Source organism: Podarcis gaigeae (assembly GCF_964106915.1).
Source record: "Podarcis gaigeae genome assembly, chromosome: 13".
In the NCBI taxonomy this organism is placed as follows: Eukaryota; Metazoa; Chordata; class Lepidosauria; order Squamata; family Lacertidae; genus Podarcis; species Podarcis gaigeae.
This window is the reverse complement of record NC_139689.1, coordinates 38,501,805-38,515,322: the sequence shown is the minus strand read 5'-3', so window position 1 is coordinate 38,515,322 and position 13,518 is coordinate 38,501,805. Positions and strand designations below refer to the sequence as shown.

Below are 13,518 nucleotides of genomic sequence, written 5' to 3'. Positions count from 1 at the left end.
TCCATCCCAACCCGACTGCCCCTTTCCCTTCAGTTCCCTCCCACATTTCTTCCTTGCCTCCACTCCCCACAAGCCTTACTTTTGGGAAGTTCGCCGGAGCCTCTCTGTGTCACAATCGCGTTTCTGCCGGGCCTGAGCAACCAAGTAGTTTTCTTTCTGCACCGACTCCCAAGTGAGCAGCCGTTCGTCTTGGGTAACGGAGAGATCCAGCACTGCCCAAAAGACAATCGGAAAACAAGAGGAGAAGCGGGGAGACCTGGGTGAGAAAGCTGTGGATTGGGACGACTGATACTTGTTCACACTCATAAATGACCTATAGCCCAAGGAGGTAAAGGTAAAGGGACGTTGGTGGCACTGTGGTCTAAACCACTGAGCCTCCTGGGCTTGCCGATCAGAAGGCTGGCAGTTAGAATCCCCACAAGGGCTGAGCTCCCATTGCTCTGTCCCAGTTCCTGCCAACCTAGCAATTCAAAAGCACACCAGTGCAAGTAGATAAATAGGTCCTGCTGCGGCGGGAAGGTAAACAGTGTTTCCGTGTGCTCTGGTTTCCATCACGGATGGTGTTCCGTTGCGTCAGAAGCGGTTTAGTCAGGCTGGCCACATGACCCATGTCTGTGGACAAACGCCGGCTCCCTCGGCCTGAAAGCGAGATGAGTGCTGCACAAACACTCCAGTACCCCAAGAGTCAGTGGAGTGAAAAGTGAGTCCGGTTATCCAGCAACCAGCTACTGCTTCAAAGGCAGGAGTGTCAGGGACCGTGCTGAGGACGGCTGCACTGAGGGGGAGTGGTGGTAGCCACCCCCTCACCCTGCTCCGGATCCTGACTCTTTCCAGGAGCAGGAGGACAGTATAGATTTGGAACAGGGGTTTGCAGAGGGGCATAGTTCAGAAGGCAGAAGCTGGGAAATACTGGATGGGGAGCAGCTGGGAGAAGAAACACTGCAAGAGAGAGAGTTAACAGATTCACAGTCTCTGGACAGCATTCAACCCCCTTGTCCAAGGACACAGAGAGCTCAGAAAGTGTTAGAACAGAAAGTACAGAGGGTACAAGCTCAGGTTACAAGACGAAGGAGTGACATAGATTAATAGGGACGGAGCGGGGGTGAGTAACTCTTAATTGGGAGCACTGCCATTTCTAGGAGACCTGTTCTTTGTTCCCTCACTGTGATTATTAAAACTGAAACCGTTCAAAAACCAAGGCACAGCTTCTGATTGGCTGCAGGAGCTTCCTGAAGTCAATTGGAAGCCTCATTGGACGTTCAGCTTCCGAAAAATGGTTGCAAACCGGAACACTTACTTCTGGCTTTGCGGAATTCGGGAGCCAAAACATACAAGTACCAAGCTGTCCAAAAACGAAGGTATTGTAATTTTATGTTGTGGACTGCCCTGAGATCTATGAGTATAGGGCGGTATGCTAATAATAATATTGATAATATTGATAATATTTGGCGTAAGCAGCTGAGGCTTTTTAGCCAGCAGAATGAATGTGGCGTAGTTTCTGTGGGAGTGCAAAAAACCCACACCAGAAGGTGTGAGAGTGGGAACAAGGGAAAGGGCAGCTGTGCGCTCTTTGATTCTGGACAAGAATGTCCCTTCTACCTTCCCCATTCCCCTGCCTCCCATCCCAGCACTCACAGAAGTGTTTTCCCTTTGCCGACTGCACTTTACGGATGTGTCGCTTGAAGAAGAGGTGCAAGTGGCTGATCAGGATGAACGGCGGAGCCAGGGCAGGGCGGCTGTGATACTCCAGGATCAGGTTGTAGCGCTGGGATTTCCAATAAATGTCGCTGTTGCCTTGCACTTTGGAGAATGTGTAGCTGTTGTCGAGGGGAGTGGGGTGCAGGAGGGATAGAAATATCATAGGTGAAATTGTAAACCACAAACAGACAAACCTCAGCTTCCCTCTGCCTGAAATCCAGTAGAGGAGGCAATGTTGGACTGTATGGACCACTAATCTGACTTGCTATACAGGCATTTCCCCAATATCTGCCGCTTACTGAAATACTTTATTGTCACTTGTACAACTTGTATACAGTGAGATTACACGAGCACCTCCACTCAGCTCTTTTAGTCTTAATTCCCCTCGTTTACTGACGCACACCCACCAAACCCGAAAGTCAGTTGCCCTGTTGTTATCTTTTCATTCAGCAGCCTAACAGCCCACGGATAGAAGCTGTTCTTTACCCTGTTGGTGCGACTAATCATGCTTCTATATCTTCTGCCTGAGGGCAGGAGATATTGAAAGTGCTGGCCAGGGTGTGAATCATCCCTGAGAATTTTCCTCACTCTCCTGAGGAAACGTTCTTCTGCTTTTTCACCCAGCGGATTCCCGGAACAGCCCATAATATCTTGTGCTGTATTCACCACCCTCTGTAGGCACTCCCTATCAGATGATGTCAAACCAGCGTACCACACCGTGATGCAGTATGAAAGGACACTTTCTATTGTGGACTGGTAGAAGGAGATCATCAAATGTTGATTGACATCGTTTTTCCGCAATACTCTGAGGAGATGGAGTCTGTGTTGGGCTTTCTTCACCACCTGGGTTGTATTTATTTTCCAGTAAGGTTGCGGGTGGTACTGTGGGTTAAACCACAGAGCCTAGGGCTTGACGATCAGAAGGTTGGCAGTTCGAATCCCCGCAACGGGGTGAGCTCCCGTTGCTCGGTCCCTGCTCCTGCCAACCTAGCAGTTTGAAAGCACGTCAAAGTGCAAGTAGATAAATAGGTACCACTCCGGCGGGAAGGTAAACGGCTTTTCCGTGCACTACTCTGGTTCGCCAGAAGCAGCTTAGTCATGCTGGCCACATGACCCGGAAGCTGTACGCCGGCTCCCTCGGCCAATAAAGCGAGATGAGCGCCGCAACCCCAGAGTCAGCCACGACTGGACCTAATGGTCAGGGGTCCCTTTACCTTTAAGGTCTTTACTGAGATAAACTCCTAGGAATATGCTTATGCATATTTCGTATTTGCACGCATTCGCTTTTGAACCTCGTCTGCCTGTGGGTTAAACTACTGAGCCTAGGGTATGCGCCGATTCACGACAGGTGCCGGCGACCGCGGTAGGTACCTGAACATAGCGATGAGCAAGTTGAGAAGCAGAATATTGGCTACCAGCAGGAAGATCACGAGAAGAATAAGCACCAGCCAATTGGCATAGGTGTTGGTGCAAGGCTCCGCGTTTTCCATCAAGATGGCCAAGGGATCGTAGGTGCAGTTTGATGCTCTGATCAGGGCAGCTGGAGATGGAAGGGAAGAATGAGGTGGGAGTTCCTTATAGAGTACAGCTCTCTGCAGCCCCTAAAAGCAGGGGCGTAGTGTGGGGAGGGCGGGGGGGGGGGTTCATTGTCCAAGCACTCTTAAAGCTCATTGTCCAAGCACTCTTTTTTCTGTGCAGCCTGCGCTTTCCCTGCAAACGCCTACTCTTTGCAGCCGAATCAGAACAAATGACAAGGTGTGGGAGACCCAAATTGCTGTTCCGATTTAGCTTTAAAGAGCAGGTTTTCTTGGAGAAAGCTGCGGGGCAAATAAGGAAAAAGCTCTTGGATAGAAAGCATGGAATGAAAAGTGAATCTGAAAAGCCTCGGCAGTCGTAGGGGAAAGCTCTCCGACTCCTTGATTATTTTGGTTGCGCCCTCCTGTGTTTACTCTATTGCTTCCCTATCCCTTCTGGGTTGGCAAGGGTGGGTGCCAGTCTAGAATGGAAGCCAGAGCCCCCTGGGACACCCACCGTCAATCTCATCCAGTGGGATCTGCCCGAAGATTTGCAAGTAAGGACGGTAGAAGACACGGCGGAAGATCCAGGGGAGACGTCGGTCGTGGGGGAGCAGCAGCCCCTCGGTGGTGACCCCGTAGGCCACTAGCCACACGGCAAGGAAGAACAAGAAGAGGAAGACATCCTTCATCTATAGAGAGACGAAGGGGAGAGCAAAAATTACCCTTTTGACAGAAGAGATGAAATAAAAGAGAGGGTTGGTTAAAATAAAATCTGCTAACTCGAATCAAGTTTAATTTCTTATCTGTATTTTGCAATGCACTCTGTTAATCAAAGGAAACCGATGTGCCTACGTGGTGAAGTGTAAAGGGAAAAGGAAGCTGCCGGGGAAAGCAACTTTTGCAACACACAAATGTGCGTAAAACAAAACGCATCTCCAAGGAACCCCAGATTTATCTCTCTTGCTCCTCCTTTCAACTTTCTCGTCCTTTGCACCCTCACTGCCTTTTGCCTATTACATTCACAGCTAAGCTCAAAATCCTTTGCACATTCATCTGCGTTGCATCCGAATCAGGGCCGGATTTAGGTTTGATGAGGCCCTAAGCTACTGAAGGTAATGGGGCCCTTTATATGTCCAGCTGTCCTTTGTCAACAACAAATTGCTGCTGTTTTTTGTGTTGAATATATGCTATATGGTAATTTATGGACCTAATAGGTATTAATAGGACGCGGGTGGCGTTGTGGGTTAAAGAACAGAGCCTAGGGCTTGCTGATCAGAAGGTCGGCGGTTCGAATCCCCACGATGGGATGAGCTCCCATTGCAGCCACCGTCTCTTAGCCTAACCTACCTTGCAGGGTGGGACACGGGTGGCGCTGTGGGTTAAACCACAGAGCCTAGGGCTTGCCGATCAGAAGATCGGCGGTTCGAATCCCTGTGACAGTGTGAGCGCCCATTGCTCGGTCCCTGCTCCTGCCCACCTAGCAGTTCGAAAGCATGTCAAAGTGCAAGTAGATAAATAGGTACTGCTCTGGTGGGAAGGTAAATGGCGTTTCCATGCGCTGCTCTGGTTCACCAGAAGCGGCTTAGTCATGCTGGCCACATGACCCGGAAGCTGTACGCCAGCTCCTTCGGCCAATAAAGCGAGATAAGCGCCGCAACCCCAGAGCCGGCTACAACTGGACCTAATGGTCAGGGGTCCCTTTACCTTTACCTTTGCCTAAAGCTATTTGCACATAACAAATAGGAGCCTACACAACATAAAACACTGTTGCTGTATGTAGCTTTTGTTTTATTTGTTTTTTATCTTATATTTTGGAAATGCACATCCAGGTTTTTTTCCTTTAATTTTTTTGGGGTCCCCAAGAGAGTGGGACCCTAAGCTATAGCTTGTTTAGCTTATATGTAAATCCAGCACTGATCCTAATATCCCAATTTGGGGCAGATGCTCTTGCACACTCGAAAGGCCCGCTCTTTGCAACACAAATCGCACATGTGTCTGCTCACCATCTTGCCAACGATGATCATCTTGGGCCCCAGCTGCTTGTTGACAGCAAAGATGTGGATGAGACGAAGGGTGAATACCATGAAGTCCAGGCAGAGAATGGTGCGTCCAGATTCATATGACTTTGGAAACAGCCTGAGGGACATACAGTGGGGTAAGAAACTGATGAAAATAATGTTTCCTTCTCTGCAGACAATCCCTTTTCCCTTCGCCAGAGCCAGTCAATTCCCAACCTCACAATCGGTGATGTAGCAGTGGTAGAACCATAGGGGCAGTTGCCCCAGGTGCAATGGGGGGGGGGCAGACAAAATTTCAAAAGGAAAAAACACCACTATCTGCCCTTTGCAGAAACAACTGAAAATATTATTGTTCTGACAGGCATTCTTGGCTGGATAAATGGGTCTTCATGGCGAGCGTCTACTTTGTATAGTTTTTGCATTGCTTTAAATATGTTTGGAGTTTTTAGGGTTTTTAATGGTTGTTATTATTATTATTATTTTATTTTATTTTGACAAAGTAGTAATCATACATAGATAAAAATCAAAATGTGCACCCCATCATCAAGACCATTCCATTGTAACTATCCAACTTAACTAAAGTTTCAACACCTCTTGCGATGGATTGACCCTCTTTCTGTTTTAACAGTACAAATTAGACAAACATCTTCCATATCTCCTCAGAATCGTTTCTCCTGCATATTCCCCGTCTTACCTTAATGGCACATGTTCATTTATCATTAATAGCTATATCCCAAACCTCTTAATACCATTCTTCCATTTTATATTCTGCTTGCCCCGTTCCACTTCCTACCTATCATAATTCGCACAGCTGTCAATAAATTTGTGAGGAAGTCCTTCATAGCCTGTGTACCTTCCACCCCATCGTAAATTGATAATAATGCTACCTCTGGACTTTCAGTCAGCTTTAACCCAGTGATTTCTGCTATCTCCTTAAGCATCCTTTGCCAGAAAAATTGTACATATTTACACCCCCTAATGATCTTCAGTACAAATCGCCTTGAGACGGTTGTTTAGAAGGCGATTAACAGAATGTATAAAAAGGTTTACTCTACCTGATTATTTTGTGGATAGGCTACAATAAAATATAACAGCAGAAATTGGTACTCATACAGCTGATGTGCAGGGAGAATGGAAGGAATATTATTGCAGGTATAAATATGTGGGAAGTCAGTTTTAAATTTATATTCCATTTGTATTAATTTGGCGACAATTTGTTAAAAGTTAAGGAAAATCAATAAAAATATTTGGCAAGCCAAAAAGAGAGAAGGCAATGAATAAACCAATTGTGATGATGATGATGATAATCATCATTTCTGTTTAATTCCTGGAGTATTGGGGAATGATATATAATGAATAGAAAAATATGTTTAACAGCACCTTCCACCAAAAAACAGAGTCCTTTTTGTTGGGGATAATTCAGAGGGAAATTCCCAGGGGTCAAAAAAGACTGTTTATGTAAGTTACTACTGTGGCCTGTGTTTTGTTAGCCCCAAAGTGAAAAACGAGCGAGGTTCCAACCAAAGAAGAATGGCAACTTAAACCGATGGAATGCACACAGCTTGCAGATTTAACATATAGAATAAGGAAAAAAAGAAGAATGTACATTTAAAGAAGACTGGAAAATGTTTACTGAATATATGGGTGAAAATTGTGTTCATTTAAAAACACTGGTAGCATTAAGATAAATTCAACAGTGTAAATAAGTTTAGATGGATGTAATAATGGATTATTGAATGGTTTAGCTCATGTAAAATATGCAGGGATGTATGGCATGCAAAATGAACCACAGAAAGAAAAGAAGGGAAGTCATTGATTTAAGGTTGTTTAAATTAATAGTCGTACCTTGGAAGCCAAATGGAATCTGCTCTGGAAGTCTCTTTGACTTCCAAAATGTTCAGTAACCAAGGCGCGGCGTCCGATTGGCTGCAGGAAGCTCCTGCAGCCAATAGGAAGCCACGGAAGCTGCGTCGGACATTTGGGTTCCAAAAGAACATTTGCAAACCGGAACATTCACTTCTGGGTTTGTGGCGTTCGGGAGCCTAAACATTTGACTTGCAAGGCGTTCGTTAACCAAGGTATGACTGTATTTTGAAATGTAAATTAGAAAATGTAATTAAAAAATTATGTGCATATATAATAATTTCTGCCCAGTGCAGAAATTCCTCTGACCTGCAGACGAGTCCCAGCATGAAAAGTAACAGAGCCGTGATGTCAAGCTGGTTCCAAGTGTCCTGGAAGTACCGCCGTACCCTCAGCGGCAAGGGGAGCGAGCCCACGAAACAGCCTTGGCGCACCTCCTCGCAGACCAGCGTGAAGACCCAGATGTACAAAGCGATCTCTGTGCCGGAAGGGCCTTTGGGAGGCGGGGGATCAAAGTCCAGAAGCAAGACGTAGGAGAAGAGGAAGAGGAAGAGCAGGTACATCACGACGTTGCCCAGGAAGGCCGTCACCGGAGCCACCCAGAACTGACGCCACCGTCGTAGCCAGGACGGGCGAGTGGAAAGAGAGAAGGGAGGATTTGGATTGCTAGGAGAGGGCAAGGAGTGGAAAGGACAAGAGGAGGTAATGAGTGGGACAGAATCAAATTACGGCTGCCACCCAAATCCAGTGGTTCTCAAACTTAACCCGTTCTAGGAGCCCGTCTGACTCCCTCAAGCGCATAGCTGTCAACGTTTTCCTTTTTTTAAGGGAAATGCCCTTATTCCGAATAGGATTCCTCGCAAGAAAAGGGAAAAGTTGGACATTTGGCTTCTGAAAAACATTCACAAACCGGAACACTTACTTCTGGGCTTGTGGCATTCGGGAGCCGATTTGTTCGGCAACTAAGCTGTTTGGGAACCAAGGTTTGACTGTAAAGGAATCTTAGTTGATTCACCATATGGGTTTTGGTCAACTAATCAATTCATCTATCAATTAGCACCCATAACAAACTACAATTCCCAGGATTCTTTGAGGAAAGCCACGGCAGTTAACGTTGGTATAGGAGTGCTTTAAATGTAGGGTACAGATGTGATTCCTTCCTCTGCTTGAGAAAAGGGAAAAGGCTTCTTAAGGTGGTGTTTACCACCTGCAGTTTTTATGTGTACCTGTTTTACACACGCTCACATATGCACACACACACACACACACACACACACAAACACGCAAACAACATCCACATTGCCTAATTCAGCAAGCTAGGTGCAGTCAAACCTTGGTTTTCGAATATCTCGGCTGCTGAATGATTTGGAAGCTGAATGCCGAAAACACAGAAGTGAATGCTTCCATTTATGAATGTACCTTGAACTGCTTCTGAGGCGTGTTTTTCATTTTTACCCTTTGACTTTGCAGCCAAATGGACTTCTGGAACGGATTACGTTTGAAAACCGAGGTTCCACTGTAATATATTTTAAACTGATTATGGTGTAGTGGTTAAGAGCGGTGGACTCGTAATCTGGTGAACTGGGTTCGATTCCCCACTCCTCCACATGCAGCTGCTGGGTGACCTTGGGCCAGTCACACTTCTCTGAAGTCTCTCAGCCTCACTCACCTCGCAGAGTGTTTGTTGTGGGGGAGGAAGGGAAAGGAGATTGTTAGCCACTTTGAGACTCCTTAAGGGGAATGAAAGGCAGGATATCAAGTCCAAACTCTTCTTCTTCTAACCAATTCATATATTCAGCCTTGCACCCCAATCTGGAATGTCTCTCCTTCTGACCCCTCCTTCAGGAACAGAGAAATAAAAATGACCTGATTCTAACCATGCTTCCTATCCTTCTGGCATGCCTGCAGCTGTGTTTAAAAGCCCCTGGTCAGTGTGTGTGCTAAAAAGTAGTAATAATGTTAAAATGCACCAAGTCCCAGAGAAATCCATTGGCTATGGCAGACTATGTTGGACACTCAAAAAGGGGACCTGGAATATCGCTAAATCAGAGATGGGGAACCCTCTTAAGATCCCTGACCACGGATGATGCTGGCAGGGCCTGAGGGAACCTATAGACCAATAGCATATGGAGGGCCGCAGGTTATGCAAGGAATCCAGCCTTCAGGCTCATTTGTGGCAGCAGCGCTGAAAGTTAGGGTCTCCCCTCCCCGCTCCCCACACCTTCCCAAGGATATGACCGTTCCCCCTACTCAAACAGCATGTCTCCGATGGTACTTTTCACATCTGTGTCAAGGCTGTCCACCTCAGCTTGGCGCAGGTCCTCATCCATGGCTCTGTCGAAAGAGGAAGCCACGCTCAGGTTCGGAGCAAGCAGGGTTAGCATCAAGTCATGGTCCTGACTTCTGCCTGAATCCAAGTCTGTGGCTCCCTAGAGAAGTGAGGCCTTCTAGGGTGTTAACGCTGTGAGCTCCTCCATCGTAGGCTCACGTTGTATATATAGTGGTACCTCTGGTTGCGAACGGGATCCGTTCTGGAGGCCCATTCACAACATGAGCAGAACACAGCCCACGTCTGCACGGGTCACGATTCGCTGCTTCTGCGCATGACGTCATTTTGAGCGTCTGCGCATGCGCGAGCGGCGAAACCCGGAAGTAACCCTTTCCGGTACTTCCGGGTCGCCGTGGGACACAACCTGACAAGATTTAACCTGAAGCACACGTAACAAGAGATATGACTGTATCCGTAAATAAACCATATATCATAAAGACACCACAGTCTCTGCTGTCCCTCATTCCAGAGGAAACCGAGCCCTGAGTAATAGCCTGGAACCCCGAGAAACTCGCACTGCTCAGAGACTGGGGTGGCCTGCAACAACCACAACAGTCTTTTGGCAACCATTTTAGTTTCAGACAGGGTTCACCCACCTGTACTTGATGAGGTCGGTAAAGATGAGAGGGGGGCAGAAGAAAGTCAGGAGGAGCTTCCAGACAGCGGTGCCTCGGTCCATCTCTCCCCACCAATTCTGGGTGAGCAGGGACTGCGGGGACAGCATGGAAGAGAATTAGCAGGGGTTGGGACCCCTCAACCTCCCAAGCCTTAACAATGTGGGGCCAGTTTACCTACAAGATCATCGTACCCCACATGTGCCCACTCGGCTTCGATTGGCACAGCTACAGGTGCCACAAAACACCCGTCCCGCATTTGTAAGGACCCGACACAGCTTCCCGCGCTATAGGGGTTGCTGTTGATCCTGCTAAACTGAGCATAGGCAAACTCAGCCCTCCAGATGTTTTGGGACTACAATTCCCTTCATCCCTGACCACTGGTCCTGTCAGCTGGGGATCATGGGAGTTGTAGTCCCAAAAACATCTGGAGGGCCGAGTTTGCCTAGGCCTGTGCTAAACGTTAGCTGCTTCACAAAACTCTTAGAGCCAGTGTGGTGTAGTGGTTAAGAGCAGTAGTCTCGTAATCTGGGGAACCGGGTTCGCTTCTCCGCTCCTCCACATGCAGCTACTGGGTGACCTTGGGCCAGTCACACTTCTCTGAAGTCTCTCAGCCCCACTCACCTCACAGAGTGTTTGTTGTGGGGGAGGAAGGGAAAGGAGAATGTTAGCCGCTTTGAGACTCCTGAAGGGGAGTGATAAAGCGGGATATCAAATCCAAACTCTTCTTCTTCTTAAAGGGAAAGAGGATTCAGCAGCGCTGTAGCAGATGCTCGAGCAAGAAGCATCCTTGCAACCATACCTGCACACCATCATGTGCAAAAAACAGGCGGGCGTCAGCCTGGTGAGCGAGCTGGAGGACAGTGGCTCCTCCCCAGAGTTCGGAGCGGCGCACCAGCAGTTTGTAGGCCCGGGGCTCCCCATTTCGGTAACATTCCCCAAATACACCTGGAGTTGGGGTGGGAGGAGGGTGGGAGAGAAGAAAGTGAGAAGGAGAGGCTTGCTTACAATGTAAAGGAATTTCCAACACATCCCACAAACCGCACTCATTTTTAATAGCCGTTTTCATTGCAGTAGACTTAACACTGACATATCACTCTTGCGACAATGCAAAAATGCTTTCCTCCATCCCCTCTGCTATCCAATGGCGACGTTCAAGTGTGGGCAGCCTTTGGCCCGCCAGATGTCACTGAACTACAACTCTCATCAGCCACAGCAAGCATGGCAAACGGCGAGGGATGATGGGAGCTGCAGTTCATCAGTACCTGGAGGGCAACGGGTTCCTTGGTTCGAAACAAACAGGGAGTGACCTAAACGCTCTTTAGAAATCGAGTTTCCCTGGAGTCTGAACCGGAAAGAATTGAGGCAGCTTTGCGTTCGTTGACTGCAAACAGCCTTCCCTTCCTGACCGTTCCTCTCAGGTCCCTCTTTCCCACCCCAGCCTCCACGACCTCAGCATGTCCGCACCAATGGCCAAGTTCTCAAAGCGCATGGCGAGGTCCTTCATGGCGGCCTCTTCCTCGGCCTCCTGCTCCAGGTGCGAAAGCTCTCGGAGAATCCGTGCTGCTGCCAAAGCCCCAGCCACAGCGTCGGGTGCCTGAGTGGGAGAGGAAAGGGTGGCCATCAATGGAGACAGAGGCAAGGAAACAGCCCTCCAAAAAAGCTGCAGGCAGCTGAGAGCCAGGAGGGGAAAATACTTTCATCAGTATCCAGATGTGGCAAAAGCACTGCCTGGTTGCCCTGCATTTTCAGCCAGTACCTTATTATTTCAACTCTGGCTCCTTGGTTTCTCCCATTATGAACCCCATACAGGAGCCTATCTATTTGTTTGTTAGCTCTGTCACATTGAGGTTGCTATATAATAATATAATAATAAAAATGATTTTTTTTTTATTTATACCCTACCCATCTGGTTGGGTTTCCCCAGCTACTCTGGGTGGCTCCCAACAGAATATTAAAGGTAAAGGGACACCTGACCGTTAGGTCCAGTCGTGGCCGACTCTGGGGTTGTGGCGCTCATCTCGCTTTATTGGCCGAGGGAGCTGGCGTACAGCTTCAGGGTCATGTGGCCAGCATGACTAAGTCGCTTCTGGCGAACCAGAACAGCACACGGCAACGCTGTTTATCTTCCCGCCGGAGCGGTACCTATTTATCTACTCACACTTTGATGTGCTTTCGAACTGCTAGGTGGGCAGGAGCAGGGACCGAGCAACGGGAGCTCACCCTGCGAGGATTCGAACCGCTGACCTTCTGATCAGCAAGTCCTAGGTTCTGTGGTTTAGACCACAGCTCCACCTGTGTCCCTCAACAGACTATTATAAACACGATAAAACATTAAAAACTTCCCTAAACAGGGCTGCCTTCAGATGTCTTCTAAAAGTCAGATAGTTGTTTATTTCCTTGATATCTGGTGGGAGAGAGTTCCACAGGAAGGGCGCCACCACCGAAAATGCCCTCTGCCTGGTTGCCTGTAGTTTCACTTCTCGCAGTGAGGGAACCGCCCGAAGGCCCTCGGAGCTGGACCTCAGTGTTAACTATATTAATAATAGTCATCATACACACCATTTCCCAGAAATACATGGCCATCTCTCTGCGGTTCAGCAACACAGCCCATATGAAGAGGTCAGTCCAAGGGTTTGGCGAAAGTTTGGAGCGGTACATGGGGTCTCCGTTGAGTAATGATCCTTTGCTCTTGGGAGAGGAGAGAGAGGCACGATTAGCAAGAGACAGAAATTACTCACACTTAGCTTAGATCTTTGGTTGATATTCAACAGCTGCCCAGAATCTATCACCCCCTAACTTTAGCCTCAGCAGCTTTCCAAAATTTTGCCGAGGACACGAAAATCCGAAACAAATTATTTCGGTGACCAGGTGAACATTGCCTTAATGTGTACATGTTGCTTCTGGTAAATGAGACACTGTAGCCGCTAGAGGGCTGTGAAAATTTGTGCCCCATGCTTTTTAGACTCATCTACCCATGTCTTATCTGAAACCAAAGGGGTGTATCAATTGCCAGATGTGAATTCCCCCCCCCCCCAGCTCTCCTACCCCGCTACAGAGACTCTCAGGACCAGAAAATGGGGGAAACCACTGCCTGGGGTGAGGGATAGTTAGCAGAGACAAAAAAGACCAGAGTTTCAAGAGGGTGAGGCAGAATTGCAGGGGGCGATGAGGTAAGCGAACAGGAAAAAAGTGTCCCCTTTGCAAGCTGGAAAGTGGGGGCAGAGAATTGAGGCGGACAGTTTGTTTTATGCTGCAGAGATGGTCAGACATTATGCCTGGGGTCTCTAGGAATCTGAGGGTTCAGCGGAAGGAACGGAACCCTCTCGGGTAGTGAATGCTGTGGATTCTCTTCATCTCAGCTCAGGTTGTATATATGTGTAAATAAACTACATATCATAAAGATAATAGGGTTGCCACCTGTCCTGTATAAAACAGGATTGTGCTACATTTCAGTGAAAATGCTATGTCCTGTATGG

General features: G+C 47.9%; 1 protein-coding gene across 1 annotated transcript in view; it reads right to left on the bottom strand.

Moving 5' to 3' along the window:
- TRPM4 (transient receptor potential cation channel subfamily M member 4) overlaps positions 1-13,518 on the bottom strand; it is a 50,886-nt gene that overhangs the window by 5,361 nt on the left and 32,007 nt on the right. The window contains exons 12-22 of the mRNA XM_083709094.1: positions 12,602-12,730; positions 11,507-11,636; positions 10,842-10,987; positions 10,022-10,134; positions 9,347-9,430; positions 7,406-7,762; positions 5,219-5,351; positions 3,730-3,904; positions 3,070-3,238; positions 1,636-1,817; positions 80-212 (exon numbers count right to left, since the gene is read on the bottom strand). Coding sequence (XP_083565220.1) covers positions 80-212; positions 1,636-1,817; positions 3,070-3,238; positions 3,730-3,904; positions 5,219-5,351; positions 7,406-7,762; positions 9,347-9,430; positions 10,022-10,134; positions 10,842-10,987; positions 11,507-11,636; positions 12,602-12,730 — 1,751 coding nt within the window. The remainder of the gene's footprint in view (positions 1-79; positions 213-1,635; positions 1,818-3,069; positions 3,239-3,729; positions 3,905-5,218; positions 5,352-7,405; positions 7,763-9,346; positions 9,431-10,021; positions 10,135-10,841; positions 10,988-11,506; positions 11,637-12,601; positions 12,731-13,518) is intronic.